A 27,098-nucleotide genomic window follows, 5' to 3' on the forward strand; every position below is an offset into this window, starting at 1 on the left:
TATTATTCTATGTTTTTTAAGATTGACTTAGCACACATTCCGATTTTTACCCGTAAATATATCATATTATAAATTTACATATTAAGTTAATTCTTATATTAATAATTAATCTAAACTAATACATTTTTTTAATAGTATACGATTTATAAGTCACTATATGTCTATTAAATTTATATTTATATTTAATAGCTGCTCTTTATACATATAATCGGATTTTTTTGTTTGTGTCCAATAGAAATTTTATAAAATATCTATTTAATTTCTTTGGAAATGACTTAAGATAAATAAAATAAAATATTATTTTATTTTCTCAATATATTATTATAGAAATGTAAAAAATGTAATTCTGTAATTATATGTATATTGATCAATATTTACCTGAGTGTGACCCGCAGCATTTAGAGTTAGATTGCCAAGTCTAAAAAGCAAGTTGACGCTGTGCCAGACGTTATTGAGTAGTCTGGCGTTTAGTCTGGCTCGATACCTCTGCTGATCAACGACAGCCACGAAGAGCAGTCCCTCGGGTGTCACCTCGAGACTGATCGAATTGTCATCGTACTTCTGTAGAAATAGTCGACCGGGATCGCACGTGCGGAAGCTGAGGCCACTGTGACGGTGCACCGAAACGAAGGAGTTCAATTTCAGGAATGCGGAGCCGTTGAAATAAGCCTCGCGAGGATGCTCCTCGTAATTTTGATGTTTCAGATTTTGGGGCGCTTCGTGAGTAAGAGCCAACAAAGTGGCCAGAACTGTAACAGAGATAAAACTCCATTATGAAGTTTGATGATATAGGTTTTTAGATATTATGGTAATAATGTTCACTTATAGAATTACAGCATTACAGATCTCATGGTTTTTATGAATCATTAACTGTTTAGTTCATGGATTCTGATAACTATTTTGTCTCATCGTGATTCTTAATTCTTGGAATATTATTATACAAATAAAATTAAATATAATGTAAGAAAAATTATTTTATTTTAATGTCTTAATTAATAAAAATCCAACAGAAATTTTTTTATATGAGAGAACAAACTATATATCGCAATATACTTGTAATTTCAATTATTATCATAATCTTCTAAACATATGGAACAAATTAAAGAGAGAGAGAGAGAGAGAGGCGGGAGGGGACAAATCTAAAACAGAGGGAAGAGAAACTACTTTATGTTTTCACTCTAATTTTTATTATCGGTTATAGCCGAGATATGTCACAAAGTAGGTGCTGACACATGCATTATCAGTGACAGTGTTTAACCTTTAGTTGCTTGTACAGCAGACAATCGATGGACAAACTTTTTAACATTTTTATAGCATTAGCTTTTGTTTTAATTAATTTTTTAACGTTAAAAATAAAATATTATTTCTATATATTGTTTTACATCTTTTTTAGAACTCGTTTGATATATTAATTTTATTATTTAATTTAAATTTAATTATGATAAAATGAAAAGAAAGTGTTTCAGATCCTTTATAAATATATTAAATCCTTTTAACTTTTAATATTTATTATTGGTCGATAAAGCTACTCACTCAAGTCACTCTCCGAAACGAGCTCAGCATTTATGAGTAATTTTTGCTCGCGAGAAAAGAAAACGATTTATCACCGCAAGCATACGCGTGTTACATAACGCCTCTCTCTCTCTTTCTCTTTCTCTCTCTCTCTCTCTCTCTCTGCGTGCCATTATCTTCAAGGATGAACTATGATTTTGTCATGAGCGCTTACGCGTGAGAAAGGACTCGTTCCTGTTCATTCACATGCATACTTTACATATGAGGAACCTTGGTCCCTAGGATATCGTTGATTCTTGATTATCTGCGTTCTTGTAAATAAATGCATTTCATAGATCCTTGACACAAAAAAATCTTATGTGTATTCTATTATAGAATCTTGATACAGAATTCCAGAATATAATCATATCATATGCTACAAAACTCTAGTAAAATTATATCCTTGATAGTACAATTTTGCGGAACCTTTTGTGTAATTTCTGATCTAGAATTTAAATTTTAAAAGAACCCATTCTCGTGAATGTCAAATGATGCAAACACTTGGATTTTCACTACTATATAGAGCTGCGCATTCATTTTTATTCTCGTGAAAGAAGGTGCGAAAAGATTTTCACCATACTGCGCGAGCATATTCTATTTTTTTCCGAGGAGGACAGTCAGTCGTCATCTAGCAAGTTATACAACTTTACAACGTTATATGTCACGTGCGAATAGAAGTCATGCATTATTTATTGGTCGGTTGCCATCAATCTTATTCGCTGTAAGTATAGTGCACTCAGTCGCAGATTTTGAGATACTGCAAAACTTGAAATTGTAGAACATTGACAAATGAGAATTTATTACCATGAAGTAAGAAATGTAAAGGTTATTAAGTAAGAGCTATGGACACAAAGATTAGGATATTATTATAAATTCATTGATTTTGAAACTCTCTCTTAATTTATCTATGATTTTAAAAATCTAATGGTTTAATTACAAGATCATAAATTTACGAATTCATGATCTTTAAAGAAGATATTGGTTCGTATATAGGTACTTGATGAGAAAAAATAAAAAGAACAAATTGTAATTAAAATATTTTCATATTCGTCATCACAAAAGTAAATTAATTATTCTAAAACAAGCATTTCAATAGAAATTGATTTTATTTGGAAACTCGAGTTTTATTGAACATTTTAATGTAATTTTTAGATAAAATTTTGATTAAAACAAAATTTAATCAAGACAACGGATATTCAAAAAGATATTAGATCGCGGATAATCAGATCAGAGAAATTGTAGTTACACGATTTCAATTGGAAATTTGTTCGACTATAAGAAATCCAGATTCAAAATTTAAAGAAACGTAGAATCAAGAAGCTATGAAGACATCATAACTCTCTCTCTCTCTCTCTCTCTCTCTCTCTCTCTCTCTCTCTCTATACGATTTCATAACATCCATCGTCTCAAAGATCTTCGTATAATTATTATACTTCATACATTTAAAAATAGATTCTTAATTATTTAAGTATAATTGTATTAGTGTTTGAGAATTTCGGTAAACAATATTATCAATCTGTAAGTACATCTCGTGCGAGTTTTTCCGCCATATACAGACATGTGATTCGAGAAACTCACGTTACATACTTGCCGTTACATACGTGTCTCGCATGTGAAATGTGTAAAACATGTAAACATAAACGGAGCTCCATAATCGGAGTTGCTTCAATGACGGAACTACCGGAAGTCGATCTTCCTGTATAGGACAAACGATGACGAGTCCGCTGCGTAGGGATTGCGCGAATAATCAAATCCGAAAAATTGTAAATTCACAATCCTTTAGAAATCTGTCACACAAATTACAAGAAATAAATTTCATAAAGAGATAGAATCAAGAATTATGATATCGTAAATTCAAAATCCACCGTCTTAAATACCTCTGTGTATGATTATTTGATGAATTAAAAAATGAATTCTTAATTATTCAAGCAAATCTTTTGACTTATCTTTATACCTCTACCCGTAAATTCGACTTTATTGCATCTAGATAAAAAAAAACAGACTGCAGTTGACAATTGCTAATTTCCTCGTATACGATTATTCTGAACATCGGCAAGTAAGTATAAACTGCGCGTTCAGCAGTTGAAAATAGAATGATTAATCCGTTAGTCTCATTACCCTATTTTTGTTTAATGCGATTGACGATTTGAGATATATTAAATGGTAGAAAGCCATGGAAATAACATAACGGCTTTCATCGTAGATCGGGAGAATCACCGTGGAGAACCGAAAAATACGTCCGAGTCCTGATTGGATGTATCGCGTTCATGACGAATTGCACACTAATGCAGTCCATTTGGAACGATTTGGAGAATTGCTGTTAGAAAGCATAACAACCTGCATGCATCATCCGTAAGGATACCACGGACGTATCCTTACGGGACACCTGCGAGACGACCGCAATCGCCTAAGAAAGTATGCCGCGTGTTTCAAGAATATTAAAAAAGAAGTACATCTACAATGAAAATAGAATGATTAATCCGTTAGTCGACTAATACCATTGAATTATAAGTTAATATGTAACCGGTCTCTTCATTTATGTCTAAAAAAACAATTGGTAACTGGTTCAATCTTGACAGTGTTTAGATTCGGTAATTTTGCGCTCAATGAACTTATTATATGTCGTTTAGAAGGATCGAGTTTGTAGAGCGAGCAATTTAATTGTAGGTACATGTCCTTTAGATTAAAAGATGCATAACGCGGCGTAAAAGATTCTCGCCGTGATAGATCAATGATGCAAAAATCTATTTATTAATTTTCCTACGATTTAACATAATACATAATTTTATAAGCAGCTTAAAAAATTTTTTAATTTAAAAAGATTTTTTGTTTTTTATTAGTTGTTCAGTATAATAATAATAAGCTTTAGTTGCGTAAACTCTGCTTCTTTCTCAAATTGATCAACAAGTAATAATATATGTAATAGAAATGCTGTATTGTCGCAATATCATCCAAATTTACATATTAATCAATGCAAAATAATATTGCGACACAAACTAGAAACATGAGTTTCAATTAAAACTTTACGTTTCACGAATTTTTCAATCCCAGAAGTGTTTATACATAGTATATTCATAGATGAATAATCTTTACACAAGAAAACAAGTAACGTAATCATAAGTCATGCCTTTTGGTCGCGATGGAATTTTTCACGAAGGTATAACGATATGCTCTCCCTGGCACAAACTACAGTCCACTTTCTCTCTGAATAGCTTGTCTCTTCTTCATTCTTTCAATTAGAACATGCAAGCCGAGATATATTCTTTATTATATTTCGTTTAGGCATGACGTGATCAAAAACGTGAAATATTATACTACTATTAATACTTTAGATAGGTAATGTACATACATATATGCATATGTACAAAAATATATCATGAAAATATCCATTAACAAATTACTTGAGCGAGTCGTCCAACTTTTTAATTTAACTTACTTATGTTAATCTAATTGAGACACGTCTCGAAATGCAATGTTTCCCGCGCAATGCAACAAAGAATATAATTATGCTTCGGCTTGACGAAGGCGTGGCAATTGTGAGTCAGTGGAATCGTATAACTCAGCTCTCGTAGGTGAATACCGACGAGTTCTGGAGTGTACTATAAAGTCCTAAGAACACACGATTTAGTAAGGTTGGTTTTATACGAAACCATTACGAAGCCATGCCGAGAATGAAGAAGAACATTTCTATGAACCACTTTGTTTTGATAAAAACCAATAATTTACTTGATGTACGCAATAAGTTAATTTTTGGCTAATTTTAATAGAAGAATTTGAATTAGAAGATAATCTATATATAAATATAATTTCTCGATATATAAGTCTTCACGTAATCGAAATATTGAAAATAAAATAAATAAAATCTTTGAATCATAAATGCAAATACCGATGGACCTTATATTAACAGAGAGTTCATCATTTCTACGAAATCGTTTCTTGGATAATATTTAATGAAATGTTCTTGATAAAACGCTTTGTTCACGAGAAATGAGTATTGATCTCGGGGGAAAGAAAGGAGAGACAAACAGAACTGCAACTAGAACAGAACTATTGCACGTGGCTACGGTCGAGTTCGTGTTGCAGAGCTTTCGGTTCACTGACACGTGGGAATTCAACGATCGCGTTATGTACGTGACCGACACGAATAAGGAGGTTCCTTTGTCTATTGCGAAATATAGTCACTAGTATCACATTATGATAAGGCTTTGATTCTCCAAATGAAAGAAATATTTTTTCAGAGAGTTTTTATTTATATCAAAAGTTCTCAAATTATTCTTAATATATTGTCGTGTGTATTTTGATAATTTAGAAAAAAATTACATTTTATGTAATTTGTGCATTCTATCAATTTTATATCAATGTGTGTAAAACATGTACATTGAAAGCTAATCAGCAAATTAGAATTACTGTACAGTTTAAAAGATACAACAGTTGCTTGTTATTTGTGAAAATGAGAATATCTGATTATTATTATTGATGTGTGGAAGCTAATTTCCAAAGGTAGGGAAAAGTTGATATACTCTCTGTATTGTAAGAAATCAGCTTTTCTCGTGAGAAGCGAGAGGCGAAGAGATGACGACGCATATACGCTGTCTACGGGAATTATGCATGACAGTGTGCATCGCAATGCTAGTTGCAGTTAACTAACAACAAGCCCAAGAGAAGGGAACCACGCCGACAAACTTTCTACGTCTGCATTATTAAAAACCATTGACGCCTCCATTAAACTAAAATAGTTGTATATTTAACGATGCATATAGACGGAGAATCTAATTTTTAAGGAAAATGCAAAGAAAGAGTATATTTATGCATACATAAATGCGTTAACGTTAATATTAAATATATAATTTAATGTTATAAATACGAATACTATCAATATATTTAAAATTGCACTATATTTAAATTGTACGACTGATATTATCAAATAAAAAATTTTCAAGAGAGAAAAAGTATATCAATATCATTTTTTAATTTTCTTTTATTTTTTTAAATTTTTTTAAATTTTCTTTTCTACTGTTTAAATCGACACATGAATTTTTTTTAAGTATAATTATAGTATTTTCTTCTAACGCAAGGCCAAGGAATTGCAATAGAAAAGCGGCAGGATGCAACGAGCGAGAGTACCGCAACCTGGCGCATAATGATGGATAACTGCACAACAGAATTGCATTCTGTCGACAACGATGAATACAGTGTTCCGCCTTAGAAACGCCAACGCCTCCCTCTCGCTTTCCCACATATTTTGCATACGGAGTGGATGCATATATATATATATATATATACATATATCGCGTGATTCGATCCTTTCTTTATCACCCTTTGTTATCCTGCTTTCTTGCACTTACTTTCCCTGATTCTTCCCATATTATTTACGTTTCATTAGGCATATTGCACAATTAATTTTAAACGTTGGGATTTCCTTCCATTTTAAACCGTATGGTTCTAGATTGCGGAATCTCCGACGGGGCAAGTCGCGCGACCCGTATGTCTGACGCACGTAATATCGATCGCCTTTAAATCTCATTGTAATATCGCGTTCCGCTCGACAATGTCGCGTAGAATGAAAGTCCAGCCCGAGGCTTTCTCGTCAAGTAACGAAAAAAAAATCGCTCGATTTAATTACCTGGGCGCGATTTAATTATCACGGAAGCGCAATCTCCGCAGCTCGAAAGTTCGATGATTAGATCGACGACATGTGACTCTCAAAGGCCGACGAGAGTGCATTAGATACGATACACATATACCGTGCACCAGAAGCCCATTTTTGTGCCATTTATGTGGCTCTTCTTCTTCCTAATTTCATCATAGTTCACATGTCTCTAAAATCTTCTTAAATGTAACAATACGTATAATAAATTGTATAATAATATAAAGATAAGAAATCGTATTATTATGATCTTGAGTCTTATAAATAATTATTGAATAATTTGGCAATTAATGAATTCTCGTTTTATAAAAAGTAAAAGGAAAAGTTACATTAAAAATATTTTAGTCTTGATTTTATGACTCGGTAACCAACCTTTATTATCGTCTATTATTTAAACAGTTAATAAAACTTTTCTATTTCGAAGATATCAAAACATACTAGGTAAGGTGAACGCAACTGGAAGCCATATCGGTGCATCAACGCGAATCCCTCACTTCACGCTCAGGTGCGTGCCTTGAACAACGCACGTGCACATGCATACAACCATGTAGGAAGAGAGGCATATTACAACGTTGCGTTGTTACTTGATGGCCGGACGAAACCGCCGTTAACCGTTTTTCGTTTCAAGCGTCGCGTCGTAAGCGTAAGAGGAGCCGCCTAGATTTTGCGTTAGGCGCAATGATGTAATCTCGCCGAAAGATTCTGCAGGGTTAAACGAGATTTAGAAGGTTCGTGGAAAAATAAAGAAGAATGCCTTAAAAGTGAAGAAAATAGGCTTTCACGACGACATGAAATTTTTTAAATTTTACTGTGATTCACTTTGTGACAGATTTTTCTTTAATAGAAAATATAGGATAAAATAAATAATGGAATTATAGATTAAATATATATAAAATAAGTATATATATATATATAACAAATAAATTTAAAGCTCCGCTGACGGATTATTGTAGTAAAGTAAAAACATTACTATTATTTTTCAAATAATTGACTAATACTGCAAATATTGCAATGTTCAATACTTGATACAATTAAATTTTCTTCTTGATTCAATTTTTCAAGATGCAATGTTCGCAAAATAAAAGATATTTGAAATTTACAATTAGCCTCGTTTTTGAAAAATTATTTATTCCGTTACGTAAATAATCATGTGATTGTTTCAATAAGCATTATCTAATTTTCGTAAATTCCTTTATCTAGTATATAGTAGCTAGTATACAGGATTACGTTACATGAATACGTTGCGTTTCACGAGTGTGTCGTGAGCGATAACAGCTAAACATTCCCAATATAGTCACATATTGCGCGACATCCGCGGGATAAAATTTGCGATTATATATTAAATATGCATCGTCTTCACCGAAATTGGATCCGGTTGGACGAGACGTATTATTTTCGGTGTGAATCGTGTCCGTTTTACGTCAAGCCACGAAGAGGATACCCGGAATAAACGGAAGTCAATTCGGGTGTCGAGGTTCCTCTCACATCTCGAGCTATCAGGATTCAACGCTAATTAGCACGTCAATGTGTTCGTCATCCTTTAACCATTCATCCCACTGACAATTCTCGGAAAATCGATCTCCAACAGGAGACTATTCAGCGGAGATGATTCCTGTTAGCATTTACATCACGTGCGAAACGCAAATTGCTTCGTTAAATGTCCAATTCTGGCTTACTTATATCTCGCCACTTCTATTTATATTGTGATAAATTAAAAAAATCAGAAATAATTGAAATAGATATTTCAAGCGTGTTATTTTACAGTCGGAATCTTTTTTTAATAATAATTTAGAGAATTTCTCTTAGTAATTTCGGTAAAGTTATAAATTGAGATTAATTTTCTCCGATATATTTTCGCACAAATAAAGAGATTCCGCAGTTAATTCCGGAAATTTATTTTCCTCTTCCAGCTCCTGTGTGGAACCATTTACGATCTGGGATCAGGAACCTACCGGATCCTGATCCCAGTACATATTCTATTATCGCCATCAATCATCATTTATCTCGTTTCCTCCCGCAGATTCGCAAATATCTCACGTCGATTTAACTTTCCAATGAGATACTTCTCTCGCGAATCTTCGTAATTGGCATGAAACGCTGAAACGTGATTTAGTGAACCGGCACGGTGCGATTTCGCTTATCATATGTATACCATACACATATGTGTAGCGAAATCATAAATGTGATTTCGTGCCGTATCGGGAGCTCATGTGGAACGAGCGTACAATCGTCGCGGCATTCTATCGTCAAGCTATATTTCTTTTTTTTCTAATCCTTGCATTCCCATGGCGTTACGCTGTGAAATACGACTTTTGTTGTAAATCGCGACATGCATCAGCCTTGATGAACAAAAACGATAAATCGCTGCCTATCTTTCTATTCCGTGCGAAATTTCTTTCTCGAATTGATCCGTAAGAACGAAGCGGGATGCGCGATACCAATGCAATTTGTATTCGATCTCAATAAGATCGATTCCACTTGTTATTACTGTCGAAGAAGTTGGAGAAATACACGAGCGGGCAACGCTGATGAGTCGCAATCAGCCGCGTCGATTTTACGCAATTTTATGCGACCGCTTGTAACACCGATATAGGAAACGTATACACGCAAATACACACACGCACTCACACATATAATCAATATAGTTGCACCTTCAACGGGATTATACTTATGTATTGGATAGATTACGGGAAATCCACATTCGCTCCTAAGCGGTAGACGCAATGATAACATAAGCGCTATGAAAATATTCCGATACTGTGAATGACTCGCGTAATAGAGGGTCATTACAGTGATCAGAAAATATCTCGTTTGATATTAAAAAATTTCATCCTTTCTTTTTTTCTATTAAGATAATTGAGGTATTGAAACATTTAAAATTGCCAATATATGATAAATAAGAAAGTTTTATAAGTAAATACGATTTACTTGTAAAGTTAAAAGAGACAAAATTACATAGAAATTTAGTACTGCTTTTCGCATTATTTAAATAGCCTTTAAAATAAAACAAAAATATTTATTCCTCATAAATCTTTATACAAATTTTTCAATTATTGCATATATACAATAATTGTTATTTCTATGAAATAAACAATTAAATATATCATTAACAGGAATGACATTTTATTTTTCTTAATTTACTGATAAATCTTTTTTTTATTAAGAGTTCCAAAAAAAGTCAGGAAATTTTTATAAAAATTTGTAAAAAAAGTATCTGCAGCAATAACGTTAATTTCGAAGAAGTTTAGATTACAAAGTTACATATCAATAAATGTATTCACTGCCGATGACGTTTTTACGTTTAACACTGTGATGTACTTCAACTTTATTATGATTCATAAAAGCTATTTGATGTTCTTTGAAAACAAAATGACGCAAAAATATTCTTGCGAAATTTTAAGAGTCAATTAACTTATTTCATAAAGGAAAGAAAAGAAGGGAATAAAAAAATTCTATATGATCGATAATATACTAATATTTTATAAATAATAGATTTCTTAAATACAAATACTGTCTTTGATATAATTTTAGTTATTACATTTCTTCATCTGTCATTTCTGTACAATATAATTAATCTCCGATTTAAACTTCTCCAAATGTAAAGTCGTCGTCTCAAGATTCTTCAAACAGGAATTGTCTTCTGACATTTAATATAAAGTTACTGACACAGTTTGTGTATTGACAGAAAAGTTATTTTTTAAATTTTAGTTCAATCTATTTCCAACACGTCAAGAAAAGATAAAGCGATAGATACAACAAAACGTTATTTTAGTTAGGAGTTTTATCTATTCTTTTAGTTTTTTTATCTTAAGACTCGCTATAAATGTTCAAAAAGTTTGTAGTTTACTTGTAGTATGACGGAAATATTTATCATGCCGCGTGTCGAAAGTACGAAAGAATTATCGCGGATTGCACTTGGCCGCCAATGACTCAGTTGTGTTATGATACATACGACATTTTGCGGAAGGAATAGCCTTCTGAATAATATTATATTACTGTCATTGACAATTTTAAATAATCTGTGTATATGTAAAACATTAATTTTCTATAATTAAATAAGAATAATGAGTAATGAGAAAGGAAACAAGTTCTCTCTCTCTCTCTCTCTCTCTCTCTCATACAAAAAATTAATTTCCTGTAGAAAATCGGCAAAGTAGAATTACTAAAATATCCAAATTTTTCGTTAATGCATTCATCAAAGATAATCGAATTAGTCAGTGCTCTTCTGATAATGTTATCTCGACAGAAAATACATTTCTTGTGACTTCATTCGGAAATGTAACTGTATGGAATTCAAGTTAGGGCATCGAAAGGGGGTCTGCTAATTGTCAAAATTGGCCACTCAAGTGAGTCCTCGGGACCTGTAGAATATCTTTCTTAGAAAAAATACTGGATCCCAGAGGTTCTGGCGCCATTAATAGAAACCATGTGACCCTTCTTACAACTATATCTTCACAAGACCCTTTTCTGCATACATATTTTCTTAATTGAAAAAGAACATTTCACGACAAGATCAAACGTTTTTATCTATAATTTTTAACATACGCTTTTTTAAAAGTTATATTTCTTTAAAAAATTAATTTTAATTAACAGTTGTTTTGTTTGTAAAGTAATAATTGTAATTAAAACTTTTTCATATAAAAAATAACTTGAAAAAAATATATTTAAGATCTAATTTTTAAATGTATGTATTTTTAGAAATTATAAACACAAATTAACAATTAAGAATTGCTTTCCAGTGTAAAGTATGAAATAATTGGACGTTTTATTTGAATTCACCGACGAGGCGGAAGACGCATCGGAATTTATTTTTCGCATTCGAATTTCGCGCGAGTGAACGGAGCGTAATATTACGCCATGCTGAGCCGGTTCTGTAATTTAACGCCGGTATCGTGTACATTCGTGCGAATGCAACTTTCGTTCGATTCGCTGCATTTTTCCGCTGCGACGTCCCACGAGCGCGCTTTCGCGGTCAGTCGAATAGAAAGATTCTCTTTTTGATAGAGAATCTGAGCTATCGAAATTTGTCGATCATATATATACAAATATAGTATATAAAGAAAGGATTTGTCTAAAATCCAAACTTATTCTTTGGGTCATCCGTTAATAAAAAGAATTCATATCGTTGAAGACAATGTCTAAATTACGTTGTATATAGTAACTATTGTTAGTATACTTACTAAGGTTTCAATAGTGACATATAAACAAAAACATTTTATATAAAATATTTTATCGTATCAGAAATTTCTTTATCAAATGCTGTAAACTCGTGTAAAAGCTTCCAGAGCACTCTTGTTGTGTTCGCAAGATCCTCTTAAAAATGTGAAATGCAATAAAAACATAGATTGACAAGTACACCCACAGCAGAAACGAGTTTAATACACTCGAAATATTTTGCGTCCGCAGCGAATTATCCACGAAATTATTTGCGACGCCTCATCGTCGTCGCGTCGAGTGCTGGTGTGCTCGATATAAATTGACAGGCGACACGTGGAACAATTGCGTCACATACGCGTACACGCCTCCGCTCTCGCGCGAGATGACGTTCCGTTAAATGCTTTTTCAGAGAGGAAACGACGCGACGTCTGTTCGTGAAACTATCGACCTCTTCTAGCATGGATATCGATATCGTGTCGCGTATAACAAAGCCTGGTAACTTCATCTACGACTAATAATGGGCGTTCGATGCCCTCTTTCGAAAGTTTGCTATTCAATGTCTTATAAAGTTTCAAATTGCTTTAAATGTCACTCAAAACTGAAAGTTCTTGAAAGTTTTCAATATCTTCAAAATTTGAAGAATTTTCCTAAATATAAATTATATATATGTATGTGTGTGTGTGTGTGTGTGTGTGTGTGTGTACCTATATAAAATTTTTGATAATAAAATTATCCGTATATGAAACAGAGAGAGAATTAAAAATGTAATAATAAAATGTGATCTTGCGATATACATATACATGTGTGTGTGTGTGTGTGTGTAAAGAGAAATTTTTCTTTTATAATTAATTATATTATACTTTTAAAATTTCCATAACATTTTTTATGACCTTCTTTTCTTAATACTCTTTCCAGTCTTTATAAAACAAATACAATTAATAATTTAACGACTATTCTAAACAATATACCTAGAAAATATTAATATTCACAACGATACATATTATGCATAGGTAGTCTAAATTCAGTAATAGAATTCGTAATCAATTTGAATGATGATTCTTAGAGTATAATTTCTAGGATAAGAGAGATAGATATTAATATTGTTATATAAATATGCTGTTACGTTTCACTTGTGAACCATTGTTATCGCTTTTAATTAAATCAATTTATTGATTTTATTTCAATTATTTCAAGTAATTCATTGACTGCAAACTCTGTAGTTCGTATTGCTTCGCTTTGACAAGTCTCTCGACATTGTTGGGAAAACTAACAGAGATGATATTTTCACACAAGTGGTCGCTTATTTAAATGTATGTATCAGCTTTCGTATTTTCATACGAAAAGAGTGCTCAGCTACGGCATGATTGCGAGATGCACAGGAATTCCTCGAGCGCGATAAGCCGTTCATCGCCCCGCCCGGTCTAAAACATCTTTCATAGAGCGGACAAAAGACATTTCCTCGAGTTTGACACGGGCTTTTACCGTTTTGGAAAGTCGTCTGACAACGTCTGTGATGAGAGTCAAAGAACATAAAGATCCATTCATGTAAGGTGTATTACAATTACGTTATAAAATACATACATATTTTTTTTAATTTAATAATTAAGAAAATGCTTTTTCAGGATGTTTAAATAAGCTTTACGAGTTTACAAGATATAGTTAATTATTAAATGTGATATATATATATATATATATATATATAATTCCCTCAGGTATAAGATAAATATTGTAAAAAAAAAAGCGTTCAAAATTGAGCGATAAAAAAAATTACAAAATGTAATAAAATTATTTATTTCTCTCACAAAAAGAGTTGATAATTGATCTTTGCTGTAACTGAACACAGTATTTGTCTTTCGATGATTGTCGTCCGAGAACGACGATTTCACGGGTCATCGTAGTGACTCTCTCGGGTCGGTCACTGATCCACACCGGTGATCCCGAAGAGGTAAAAGTTTATACCGTTACAAAAGAATGCCTCCTCCTGCGCGGTCAATGCGCGCTTTTACGTGACCGGAAAGATGCGCATAAAAGCGGAAGCTCACTCGCAATGAGATAACTAGCTTGTGAATTATTTATAATTCTATGTGGACCATTTTTATTCTTCTTGGAAGAAGGAAAACGTCTCATTTGTAATCGCGTTCCTCTGCAAAAATACCTATTATACTGAAAAAAAAGCCTGCCTCTTTTCTTTTCTAATCCATAAATGGAAATTCCTGGAGAAAAATCTGTTCCATTGTCGAAAGCACAAAAAAATCATAAAATATTTCAAGCATTGAAACATAACATACCTGAGCATTTATTTTCTTTAGAAATGTATATTCCTATTCAAATAAACAACTTTATCATATTCTGTGAAAATCTTTAGAGAATTTATATTTTTCATATAAATGTAAATATAAAAATAAAGAACTTATTTGATATATATAAAATTTGTAAAAAAAACTATATTAATTTAAAATTTTAGTATTAAATAAAAGAACTTGTGAAGAAGTAATTATATAATTTTAAACTTTAAAAACATTTTATTTATAGATTAAATATTTTTGGAATAAAATTAAATCGAACCCAAAAAATAAAAGAAAATCATGTTCAAACATAAAAAGATATTCACTTTTCTATACGATAATAATGTTATTCAGATTGTTATTGATACGATTCTACGTCATTTTTCTAAGGATCAGATAGCATAATTGTCAATGAATTTAATTAGTTCATTTCTCTAGTTTAGTTAAGAAATCTGAATTCTCTTAGTGATTTCTTTATATTGTTATCGCAACTTGCATGTGTACGTATAGGGAAACATTTCAGTTATAATAAAACATAAGAAGTTCATCATTAGTAAGATGTCGAATAATCAAGTAACGAATTTATCGAACACAGTATGTGATATAATTATTACTGTACAATGATATAAACGAACAAAATTAGACAAAATGAACCTTTGTAAAAAAAATTAATGATATTAGGATGGAGAAATGATTTTTACTAACTTAAATCACTTTTGCTTTCGATTGTTGAATCGTTCTGCTTTCTGCGAATGCATCCAGCGATATCAATTAATATCGCATCGCATGCAATCAGAATTTTTCATTGTCACGTACGATACAACGGAAGAGAAACGTCAAATTAGTTTATTGCGCTCGTTAGAAAATTCCATTATTCACGGAACGTTATAATTCTCTCATTTGGCACTGCTATAATTTCCTTGTCACATAAATACAAATGATTTCCTTTAAATGTTTCAAATAATGAATTATTAAATAACAATGGTCGAAAAATTTGATTTTATTGATAGAAAATACTTTCATATTATGGAAAATTAAATAAATTTCAAATAATTGAAATCGGAAGAATATGTCATGTAATTAATTTTAACAAAATTCAAGTATCTGTAGTAATTTTATGAAAATTATCGTTACGCAATTAAAGAGAAAATTTAGCATAATCAAAATTCAATAAGCTGCTGAGAGAGTGTTTTCCTTGTTCATCGTGGCATCTGGTATTGAACTCACTGGCGGGAGATTTCAATAGATTCAGCGTCCTCCATCTCGTTATCGCATCACATGTACTGAGAATGCTATAGAGAGCCAAATAATATAAAATACATTTAATGTAACACATTCACAGAACAGTAAAATAAACTTGATAATCTGCGATTGAGTCTTGAGACGCAAATCCAAAAAGGTAATACAAAAGACGTAGACTATACGAGGAATAAAATTTCATCTTTTTTATTGATCATATCTTTATATCTATATTCTTTTAATTTTTTATTGTAATTCTTTTTAATTTTCTATAATCTTATCTCCGTACTTTATTCATGCTTTAATTTTTGTTTTCTTAGAAAATTACTTGTTTTACACTGATAATTTTCCCGATGATATATCTTTGGCATTGACATTTTTCTACCGATTATTATTTGCAATGCGATAAGCTATATCGTTTATAAAATGTCGACTGCCAGAAGTCTCTTTGTCCAATATAGCCGAAATGCCAGACTCTCTTGGAGCGTATAACGACAATGTTCTTCTCATAACAGTACCTCAGGTAGACGGTTATAGGTAGGTGCGCAGAATGTTTCGAGGGTAAATTTTTTCACCTGTCATTGTTCCTTGTTGCTGGATCTATTCATAAATTTTGAACAAAACGAGAGATAGTGCAACCGTCGATCCTAATATGTCTAATTTATAATAATTTTATTACTTAAAAGTTCATAAAAAATTTTTACTAATAAAATATATATTTTGTTGCCAAGAAGTCTTCTCGCGTAAACATAATATAACTCGAATTAATCACAGAGATTCTTCAAATAAAAGTAATAATAAAAGAATATATACGTGTATATCGATCATTCTTGATCCTAAGCTAAAAGCTATAGCTCAATTCTTAAGAATCTCTCGTGAGTCATCCTAGATCATGCGCCCATTTATATTCAGGATCAACCACAATTTGGTAGCTTTTTGATTTGTCAGTTATATTCTTGTTCAAGGGTTTAACATTCGGAATCGACGCGGATTGAAATAATTTCTCTACGCTTAGGTTTTCTCGTTTTCTGCCTGGACGTCGTCGCGTCGCGTCGGGGCCCGCGACGCTCGCACAGAGCGATGGCGACCGCGACCACAGCCGCGACCGTACAGGGGGGACCTGACTCACCTGCCACGACGTGTCGAGTCCGCATTTTCCGGCTCCAAATCTTTTTTCGGCTTCTTCTTCTCGTCCTCTCACGCACTCAACATCCTGCTCTTCCTCTTTCTACCTATATTTTTCCGCTCGTACTTTTCACACCGTAGAAAAAAGAAATAACTTCCCGCTCCGAGATGGATCCTACTGTTTCTGGTCACCACTCTTTTACCTTCGCACCCGCGCGCGCACCAACTTCGACCGACGACGAACGCCCGCCGAACGAGACTGCAAGCCGATACCGCAACAGAGAACACCGCCACCTTGCTCGACCTGCGTCGGCCCCTCCACGGCATTCGAGTATTGCTGGTGTGAGTTACCTGGTGACCACGGTTACCTGCCTGTCCATTTTCCTGCGCGCCAGGTATAAACAAAGAAACAAGAGATATGATTTAAATATTAAAAACAAACACTTGGGAATCAAAAATAAATATTTAAGAATTGACAGTATAAGGAATTATTAGTATTAAGTGATAAACTTAATAAACGAGGGAACATAGCATTTTGCAAAATACATGTATTGTTAATTAAAAGGCAACATTAGAATTTTGTAGAGTTTCCTTAAGAATTCCGAAAGAAATTAAACAGACGAAAGTATGTAATAAGTAAAATGTGTTCTGTTTACACTAGTAGCAGAATCAATATTGATCCTTGTATTTAACCAATGATTCCTACAAGTATAATACAATTATTTATAGAAATATTGAGGTATTATTAAAATACGAATATAAGATTATCTTTGAACTGTATATTTTACAATTTCTCTATATGGAGCAAAGACCTGCGTCCTTTATTTATATTATATCATAACATTATTACTTAAGATATAATGTAATGAGGTAATTTTCACTTATACTTTTTCACTTATATTTTATCAATAACTGTAATGATTTATTTTAAATGCAGTTGAAAAATCGCACATTGTAAAAATGCATTAAAAATGTGTAAAAATTATTTTTATATACAATTTTATTTTTTAAAAAGATCGAATTCGAAAATTAGAAAATTATTTATACACTTTCTCTATTTTAAATTCTCTAATGATACTATTTCTTATTTTGATAAACTTATTTTATTAAATGAATAAAAATTTGGTTTTATTCAAGAAAATAGAAATAGAATAGTGGAAGAGATTATTTTGATATTAGATTTGAGATTTGCATTATTAATGTATACACAAGGATATACATATAGTATAAGAAATGTATAAAGGCAAATAGAGAGGATATTTCTAAATCTGTTTTTTATTCTACACTAGACTTTTTACACAAAAACTTTTTTCTCACTTTAAATAAATGTCAAACGTACATTATATACCTATTTCACTTTAATAAGTTGTACTTTTTGCAGTCAGTGCAGCATTTTCGCTTTTTCCCTCTCAAATAACCCTCTTTTAATGTAAATAGACCTATTATCAACCATTTTGGTTGTTCCCAAAATAAATAATGAACATTTTACTCTATTTTTAATCATAGATAAATAAAAGATATATATTTTTAATGAAAACAGTGATTATAAAAAAGGTAAAATTTATCATTTTTGAATTTATCAATGAAAACAATAATTAGTAATAATGTTAACATTTTTCAATAATCGTTGCCATGATCTTGGGATCCTTTTGGTAGTGATGTAAATTTACCTAAAATTGATAACGGTATTATTAAATAATAGTATCTCTTAAATACATATAATAGTGTATGTGTCCTAAGCACTATCGCTATAGTACATCTATTTCCGAGTTAGATATGTATATTATATTATAGATAGGCGGTTGACCTTACGCGGAGGCTTCGCATATATAATTAGTAAAGTTTAAGCGATTAAGAGTAAGAAACTAATACTAATTTTATGATTTATTAATTTCGTAGACACGTATATATATTTAAATTTGTCAGACCATAAATTTTTAATATGTCGTTCATAGATTTTAATATCATTCAATATTATTAAGATCCAAAAGATGCTATATATGTGAGTGTCAAAATTGTTAAATTGTTATAATATTTTTGCGGTAGTTTCGTAGAGAGGCGTTTTAACACCGAAAAATTGTTTTGTGTACAGTTTAAAAGACTACATACGTAATATATGTAGTATAAATTCATACGGTACTATAATAGCATCTAAAATCCAGCTCGGCTGATAAGGTAATTTCTTGTGGTTGTGTTTCTCACATATACGGTCCTATAAGATTTAATATTTAAATATTGATTACATATTTAAAATTCAATAATAATCGATTTTTATTTCAATAAATTGTGATTTATCATCCGAGTTTGATTATCGAATTATATATAATATTACAGATTTATATCAATTGTCGATAATATCGCTCGTTCTTCAATATATAGTACCCAATTCGAAAAATGGATATATTGGCGGTAGTGTACAGGGGGTTTCGACGATCCCATGAAAAAGACCTGCCTGGGTCCTTCTCAGGAGAGAGTCTCAAGTTTTTCTCTGCCATTATAGATAGGCTGCGCTAGGAACAGCTAGGTGAGCTTAGACACTAGTATTTAGAAAATTTAGCAAAACTATCAAAAGCTACAGGTTCCTGGCTTCTGCGGCCGCCTGAGTCGTCGCTGTGAAAATGTCAGCTCAATGGTGGTGATTCACACTCTGCTTGTTTTGCGCGAGCGTCAATCGGCTACACGTTCTGTGTTACAATTGACTGCAATTTGACCACCTTCTGCTCGAGCTGCGAGCAGGTGAGTGTAAATAGGTATATGCATGTTTTATACACGGATCGTACCGAACCATACGCGTCGCACCGGATCGTCAATAACGGCACTCGTTAACGATCGAATCAGAGTCAGGTTAAGTGTATACTCAGACTACAATATTCTATCTGATCCTATCCTCATCCATATGTGTGTCCTCGTGTGCTGATATCAGTTTCAATTAGACATAAGATTAGTATCTGCTGATATGCCCTTCATGACAGTAGCGGTTTTACGCACGCCAAGTAGGATTCCCGCTCCCGCTGCACCTGTCAAGTGCACTTTCTAAAGCGTGACTCATACTATTACTGATGAATAGTTAAAAAAAAAAGGCTGGAATGCCATTCTAGGAAAGCCATTCTAGTCTATCTAACTTATCAGTAGCAAAAGGTCTATAATAATTTTCAGGTAACTTTTGTGTTTGTAGTTGATGAGATAGCAGATAAGAACTTGGACTATCTTATACCTTCATTGTACTTCAATGTTTGTATGCATAAAGAATTACCTGAAGAATAATAGATTAATAAAAAATAATTTATATATTTTTTTGAATATAATCGTTCACTCGTTAACAATTACATTTTTATTTAATTTTAATAGTAATAATTGATTCAATTATGTATAATAATAGGTATGCTAAACTATGATGAAAACAGATTTTATTAGAAAATATTCTAAATTATATAATTATATATTTGTGGGAATAATGACATTTGCAATATTCCTCTGATAAAATTCTTTTCTTGCTTTAAACATATTACATAGTAATTATTTTTTCTTTTTATTAATTATGTATAAAGTATAAATTACGTTAGGTATATGCTAATACATGTATGTACATTGAATGATAACAAATGTAAAGTTTATTAGGAACATGTTACTATGTGAAAAATATTACTACTTCAACAAAAATAAGTAACTACTAATAAAGCTTTATATAATTCATCATTTTAAAATATTTTTTAATAAGAAAATGTCATTCTGATGAGTAATACTCTCTAGGGTGATGGAGGAACCACTGAGTCAAGGTGCCTCACCGTCTAGCGATGGCAACTTTTCAGCAGGCGGTGGCAGGGAAATCAATTCGACTACGGTAGTTAGTCTAGATGAGAGGATATTAGATATCACATCACGGCATTCCTTAAATGTTCTTAGAACACCTCCGACCAAAAAGGCAAAGAGAGTTCGATTCTTCCGCAATGGAGACAAATATTACACAGGTGTAGTGATGGCAGTGACACCTGAAAGATATCGTAGCTTCGATAGTCTCGCGTCCGATCTAACTCGTGCTCTAGTATCGAGCGTGACCCTGCCAAATGGAGTACGAGCGATATATACCATGGATGGTCGTAAGGTACAAAGTGTCAGCGATCTGGAGGATGGCAAGTGTTACGTGGTATCTGGCCAGGGCGAAATCTTCAAAAAAGTCGAATATTCAGCGTCTAAGGTCCGTCGTGGCAGCTCGCTATCTGGATTACCACAATCGCCAGCAGCTAGTAGTGGTGGCGGTGGTACCGGCAGGCAGACCAGCGCCATTCCGTTGTGCGTGAAAGCGCGCATCGTGACGCTGATCCGCCACGGTACCAAGCCACGTAAGGTGATGCGGCTATTGTTGAACAAACGCAACGCGCCGAGTCTTGAACATGCAATGGAAGCGATTACAGAAGCTGTAAAACTGGACACCGGAGCGGTGAGAAAGGTGTACACATTGTCAGGTCAGCAAGTTACTTCGCTCGAGCAATTCTTCGAGAATGATGATATCTTTGTGGCTTACGGCCCAGAGAAGTCCGTACAGGAAGATTTTGAGCTGGACTTTGAGGAGAGCAAGTGCGTGCAGAGCTTCCGTCGTTGTCCATGGAATTCTAAGCGACAAAGTGGTCCAATGCCGCGAATGCCGAGAAAGTCTGGTAAAAAGACACTCACTACGCCACAAGTCAGGACTCCGAGTCCATCATCTTTGATACTGCCACAGCCTCTGAGAATGCATTATACCGTGGGACATATAATTGGAGATGGAAACTTTGCTGTTGTTAGACATTGCACCCACAAGTAATTATTCAAAAACTTAGTAAAATTGCATATTATTTAAAAGAAATAGAATGCAAAATATAATACAATATTATAATTTATTTAGCCAGAGATGTCTTTGATGTTCCAAAAAAATCTGACAAAACGTTGATAATATTTTAGATCTAGTGGTGCTGAATATGCTATGAAAATTGTGGATAAGTATAAGTGTCAAGGAAAGGAGACAATGTTAGCAAGCGAGGTAGCGATACTAAGACAGGTTTGTCATCCCAACATAATCAGCTTGATTGCGGAACAAGATACTGCCGATCAACTATTTTTAGTCATGGAACTCGTTAAGGTGCGTCATTGAAAGAAATTTAATGATGTTGAAAACTAATTAACGACACATTTTTAATTTAACTTATAACGTAAAATTGAATTGCAACAAAAAATGTACATTAATATAATTCAAGCCACATTTGCTCATTCTTCAGGGTGGAGATCTATTCGATGCAATTGCAGTGGCGACAAAATTCTCCGAATTAGAGGCGAGTGTGATGATTAGTCACTTGACTTCTGCCTTGGCTTATTTACATTCGCATCATATTGTACATCGCGACGTAAAGCCGGAAAATCTCCTGGTTGAATTAGATGGTAGTCATGTTAGGTGTTTGAAATTGGGTGACTTTGGACTTGCGCAGATAGTGCGAGAACCTTTATACACAGTCTGTGGTACACCTACTTATGTAGCACCGGAAATCCTCGCTGAAACCGGATATGGTTTAAAGGTATATTAACTGGTTATAGTAAATTCATTATTTAAGATAAATAATGTTAATTAAAAATTAGTTGGAATACATATAATTTTTATATTTAGGAAATATATTTTTAAAGACAAAAATATAAAAATAATAAATAATAATAAGGCTCTATAAGAATAAAACAAAATAGAACAATCAAAGGACTAAGAGACAGTTATGAAATAAATAACGTTTAATTTAAAATAAAAATAAAAATAATTACAAACGTTTCGACGGGTCATTCTCAATGTTACAGTACATAAATTATAAATATAAAATTATTGGAAATCTATAAATTATTGTTTCATAATTCTCGTTTTTTCTTTTAATGTTGCAAGTTAATAAATATAAATAATCAAATTGATCGTTGAAAAATTCATAGTAGAAATGTAGTAATAATCTAAAAAGCGACTATTAACAAAGGAAAATTAATGCTATTACATACAAACTAAAAATATATGTATCAAAAAATTAATGTTGATGTCAAATAAAATGTTGAGAGTCAATGGATAAAAAGTACGCAAAAAGTTCATTGTGGTGATACACAGTAGCTATTTTTTTAAAAATTAGTTGGAGCAAGATTACAAAAGAAGTAAAGAGCAAGTGGTCTTGACGATGTCAGATAACGTAATGTCAAGAAGGAAAATAAAAACGAATAACAGATGATGACAGGAAAGGGAATAATGAGAATACTCTAGGAAGGGAAAAGAGAATGTATGATATTAAAATACATTTCAGGCAATAAATCCATATCATTTTGTTTATTGATTCCATGTTTCTGTCTTTTTATATGCACCATTTCAGATATTAATCTCTTATTATATGAAGGTTCAATATCTAATTAAAAATATAAAAATTATTAATGATAATCTATAAAGATATGGAAAATAGATTTAGATCAGATGTTTGTCTTTAAAAAAATATATTTACATCTGTAATGAATCCTACATTTATCAATAAATATATATTTTATTTAGATTGATGTATGGGCGGCTGGAGTAATCCTATATATTCTCCTGTGTGGTTTCCCTCCATTCGTATCGGTAGATAACGAACAAGAGGAATTGTTCGAGCGTATCTTGAGCGGTCAATACGAATTTACATCGCCGTATTGGGATACGATATCAGATTCTGCGAAGCAGCTCATCTCGAACATGTTGCAGGCACAGCCAGAACTTCGTTTTAGTGCAGAGGACGTACTAGATCATTCGTGGCTCGCGGTAACTGTCACTGACATACAACATTATTATTGTACTTCACAAGTTAGAAAAATTACCGTGTTGCCGCACCCGCATGGCTTAAACCCCTTTCTCACTCTCACAGTAATTGAAAATGAGATTAGTATCGGGTGGTTTTCGGCTATACGACACGTTTGCTATTGCATTTATTATTTTGAGCACGATTCCTTCAGCTCCCATCAGCTCGTCACGCCACACTACATGGAAAAAAAGTTCAGTGGATTTATAAATGTAACACTAGGAATTTTAACATTTAGCTGTAACAAAATTACCTCGATTTTTGAATTTATTTAATTTTATTATCCTTAATCTATAAAAAATTTTATGTATGTAGTATCGTAGAAGGAATTAATAAGTATTTATAGTGTATACAATTTATATTATAAATTCTTTAAAAAAGATTACATGTTATAAATATTCTTATATAGAAATGTAATCATTTAGGAAAAAATAATTTTTTATGTAATTTTGCATTATGCGCTGAACAAAATTTTCATATTACGAGTGTGGTGCGGTCGTAAATCTACCTGCCTCCTCTATCGGCTTTATTTCAAACACAAGACTAAGAAAGCTTTTGTAGTGGTTTGCTGTATCTGTAGCAGTGCTTTTTCTTTTCTTTTGTCCCGCCTCTGTATATCAACAGAGCTTTCTAGGAGGCGAGCAGACCGCAGCAACAGCACCCGACACACCGGCGGAGCAATACTGGAATCAGCAGTGTAAGCCGATAAGAATGGCCACCTTCGAGTTCGACTTCAAGAAGCAGCGCAATCAACGACAGGATGACGATACCAAGATAAGAGCCGAGTGGAAAAATAATATTGATTATTGTGATGTACCGCAATTTATCGATGCAGAGAGAAAATTAGATGAGCGAAATCACGATGAAATCGATTTTGCCAATGGCAATAGCAATGAAAATAATTTAGTAATTCTTAGTTCTGACTACTTGAAAGATATCAATAGTTTGAGCCGATCAATGCATGATTTAATAGACAATTTGAATGATAATAAAATACCACGACGTCGTCTCAAATCGCAAAGTGCTACTTCGTCGCTCAATAGCATTCCAGAGAATTTGAACGTATATAATTATCGCAGCAATTCACCGATTCGTTGTAACGAAATTGCTGAGAAAACAGTCGTAATTTCTACGAATCATCGAGGCGATCAGAAAAACGGAAACTCGTCGAAAGAACCAAGATATCTTCACTTGAATTGTGAAACGGCGAAATCAACGAATAAATCTGTCGTCATGAATCGGCGAAGTAAATGCAATCAAAAGAACTTGTATGAGGTGAATCGCGAAAACAGATTCGACAGCAATGACTTCCGTAACAGCAATGCAACTGCGTCAACGTCGAGTGACAGTCTGACTGGCAACAGTTCCACTGGTAACGACATTGAGACTTCTGACAGTTTTGTAAACATTCAATTCGCACGATTGGCACGTGGGCAAAGATCGAGCTCAACGCAAAGCATGGAGTCGACTGATAGCTTTGAGAACGTGAGTTTCCGGTATACAAATCAGAACAACTGTCCCAAGAATCATTCTTCACAGATTTCTTCGAAGCTAGAGAATAATCAGGATCAGAATACGTCCCCCACAAGAGGGATACTGCAGTCCCAAATAGCTGTATGGAATACATTGAAGTTACCTAAATCATTAAATAATGAGATCGATAAAAAGAATTGCAATAATCCGTTCCGTAGAGTTAAAGAAATAGGCAAATGCGCAAAGAATGAGCCAGTGAAGCTGCGACATGAAAGATACAATACTAGGAAGAGTCAAATAGACTCGAGAAATGCCAAGAGCAAAAGATATAGCTGTTTTTCTCCATGCACAACGAAGAGATCATCCGAGGAAGTGGGCAACAGCGGCAGTGACGATAAAGTCGCGACGCGGAAGTTTAGTTCAACGGACGAATTGCGCGACGAAGTAAGACAGAAACCGCTACCACGGACGAAGCGATTCAGTCTGTATTATACACCGCAGCCGTTGAGGAAGACATACGAAAACGAACCGAAAATCGGAAGAATCACGTACAAGTCAACAGGTCATACACAGAGATCTGAGATGAGCAAAGGAAAAAACGAAGAGGAGATGGAAAGAATAGATAGGAGCCGAAGATCAGTGATGGACGCCTCAACGATCGCTAGCAGGAGTAAATCCAATAGGCAAAATGTTCACATGAGATCAAGTGGCGTATTGAACACAACCAGGACGAAGTGATTTGAAATTGTGTGGATGATGCACGCCTAATTCACGCATCAAAACGACGAAATCCAAAGTCTAAGCGCTTTAAGAATGAGACAATTGCGATTTTTATTAACACTGCACTGGTTAAAATCCATTAAGTTGGTTGACAATTTTTTTTTGTGCAAAGCGATTGAAAAGACGAACCTCATTAAAATTGAAAACTATTTTTTTAATGACTGTGTATATTGCGTGGAAAAAAGTTTCTCACGTTAATTTAAATTTCATTAAATTAAAATTAGACAAAATGACATTAAATATTCTGCAAAGAAAGAAAAACGATCTCATGATTCTTGAATATTTTGGACTTTAAGATTGATGGTATTAACGAAAAGCATTGTGGCTACAAGAATTTATAATTTTTGTTTTTCTGAAAATTTTTAGTTTATTATAAATTACAAGATGAAAACAAAATATTAATTACAAAATGAGGAATTAGGGAGTTACGATATTTTTAAAACTTACTATTGATAAAATAAATTTTTAAAAAAATTGTACCGAAAAGTTGTCAAAAAGTTATACTTTTTATTGATGCCGGAAAACGATTCTCAAATATTGTAGTTCATCTAATAAAAAAAAAAAAAAAATAGAAAATAGAGCAAAACTTTTTTAAATTTATGTATATCTCGGTACATTTTTATTACTGTTGATGATTAAATAGCTGAAAGAGGAGAGAAGAGACCAAAGAGACGGATATATAATCGCGAAGTGTAAAAAGAGTTTTAAGAATAAACCTAGATTGAAATTTATATCTGCGGAAAAATTACATTTACCAGTATTAACTTTTAGAGTTAATCTGGAGGACTTATTAGCTGTTGAAATCCCGGTTGCAATTCGTCCTTTTTTAGATATTATGTTTTTAGTTAGAGTAATATGTAATAATAATTAATCTCGCGCGACAGTGTTAACCGATAATAATGTAATCAATCCTTAATCGTCCGAGAATGAAAGATGACTATGTCAACAGCACTGAGATAATAATGGATCTCAATAGCGAATAATGATTGAGATTGAAACGGACGAATTTGGAATTAAGAACAAAAC

The 27,098-nt window shown here is 32.9% G+C and overlaps 2 protein-coding genes across 2 annotated transcripts in view; one reads left to right on the forward strand and one right to left on the reverse strand.

Moving 5' to 3' along the window:
- Positions 1-17,033, reverse strand: part of crb (cell polarity complex component crumbs) — a 33,630-nt gene extending 16,597 nt beyond the window's left edge. Inside the window, exons 1-2 of the mRNA XM_018539970.1 lie at positions 17,009-17,033; positions 379-749 (exon numbers count right to left, since the gene is read on the reverse strand). Of these exons, the coding sequence (XP_018395472.1) occupies positions 379-749; positions 17,009-17,033 (396 nt within the window). The remainder of the gene's footprint in view (positions 1-378; positions 750-17,008) is intronic.
- A 2,575-nt stretch (positions 17,034-19,608) lies between these two features.
- LOC108774004 (serine/threonine-protein kinase GL21140) lies at positions 19,609-26,195 on the forward strand. Its single transcript, XM_018540004.1, has 6 exons — positions 19,609-19,740; positions 20,755-21,801; positions 21,943-22,120; positions 22,257-22,550; positions 23,540-23,782; positions 24,444-26,195. Exons 2-6 carry the CDS (start codon positions 20,759-20,761, stop codon positions 26,028-26,030), a joined length of 3,345 nt encoding a protein of 1,114 aa, XP_018395506.1. The 5' UTR covers positions 19,609-19,740; positions 20,755-20,758; the 3' UTR covers positions 26,031-26,195.
- Positions 26,196-27,098: the final 903 nt, after the last annotated feature.

This window comes from Cyphomyrmex costatus, unplaced genomic scaffold (assembly GCF_001594065.2).
Source record: "Cyphomyrmex costatus isolate MS0001 unplaced genomic scaffold, Ccosl1.0 scaffold23, whole genome shotgun sequence".
Lineage (NCBI taxonomy): Eukaryota > Metazoa > Arthropoda > Insecta > Hymenoptera > Formicidae > Cyphomyrmex > Cyphomyrmex costatus.

Excerpts from the sequence above, each read along its gene's own strand:
- LOC108774004 (XM_018540004.1), top strand. The coding sequence starts at position 20,759 with ATGGAGGAACCACTGAGTCAAGGTGCCTCACCGTCTAGCGATGGCAAC. Across the intron at positions 22,121-22,256 it reads TAGTCATGGAACTCGTTAAG|GGTGGAGATCTATTCGATGC; the intron begins GTGCGTCATTGA and ends CTCATTCTTCAG. Across the intron at positions 23,783-24,443 it reads TAGATCATTCGTGGCTCGCG|AGCTTTCTAGGAGGCGAGCA; the intron begins GTAACTGTCACT and ends GTATATCAACAG.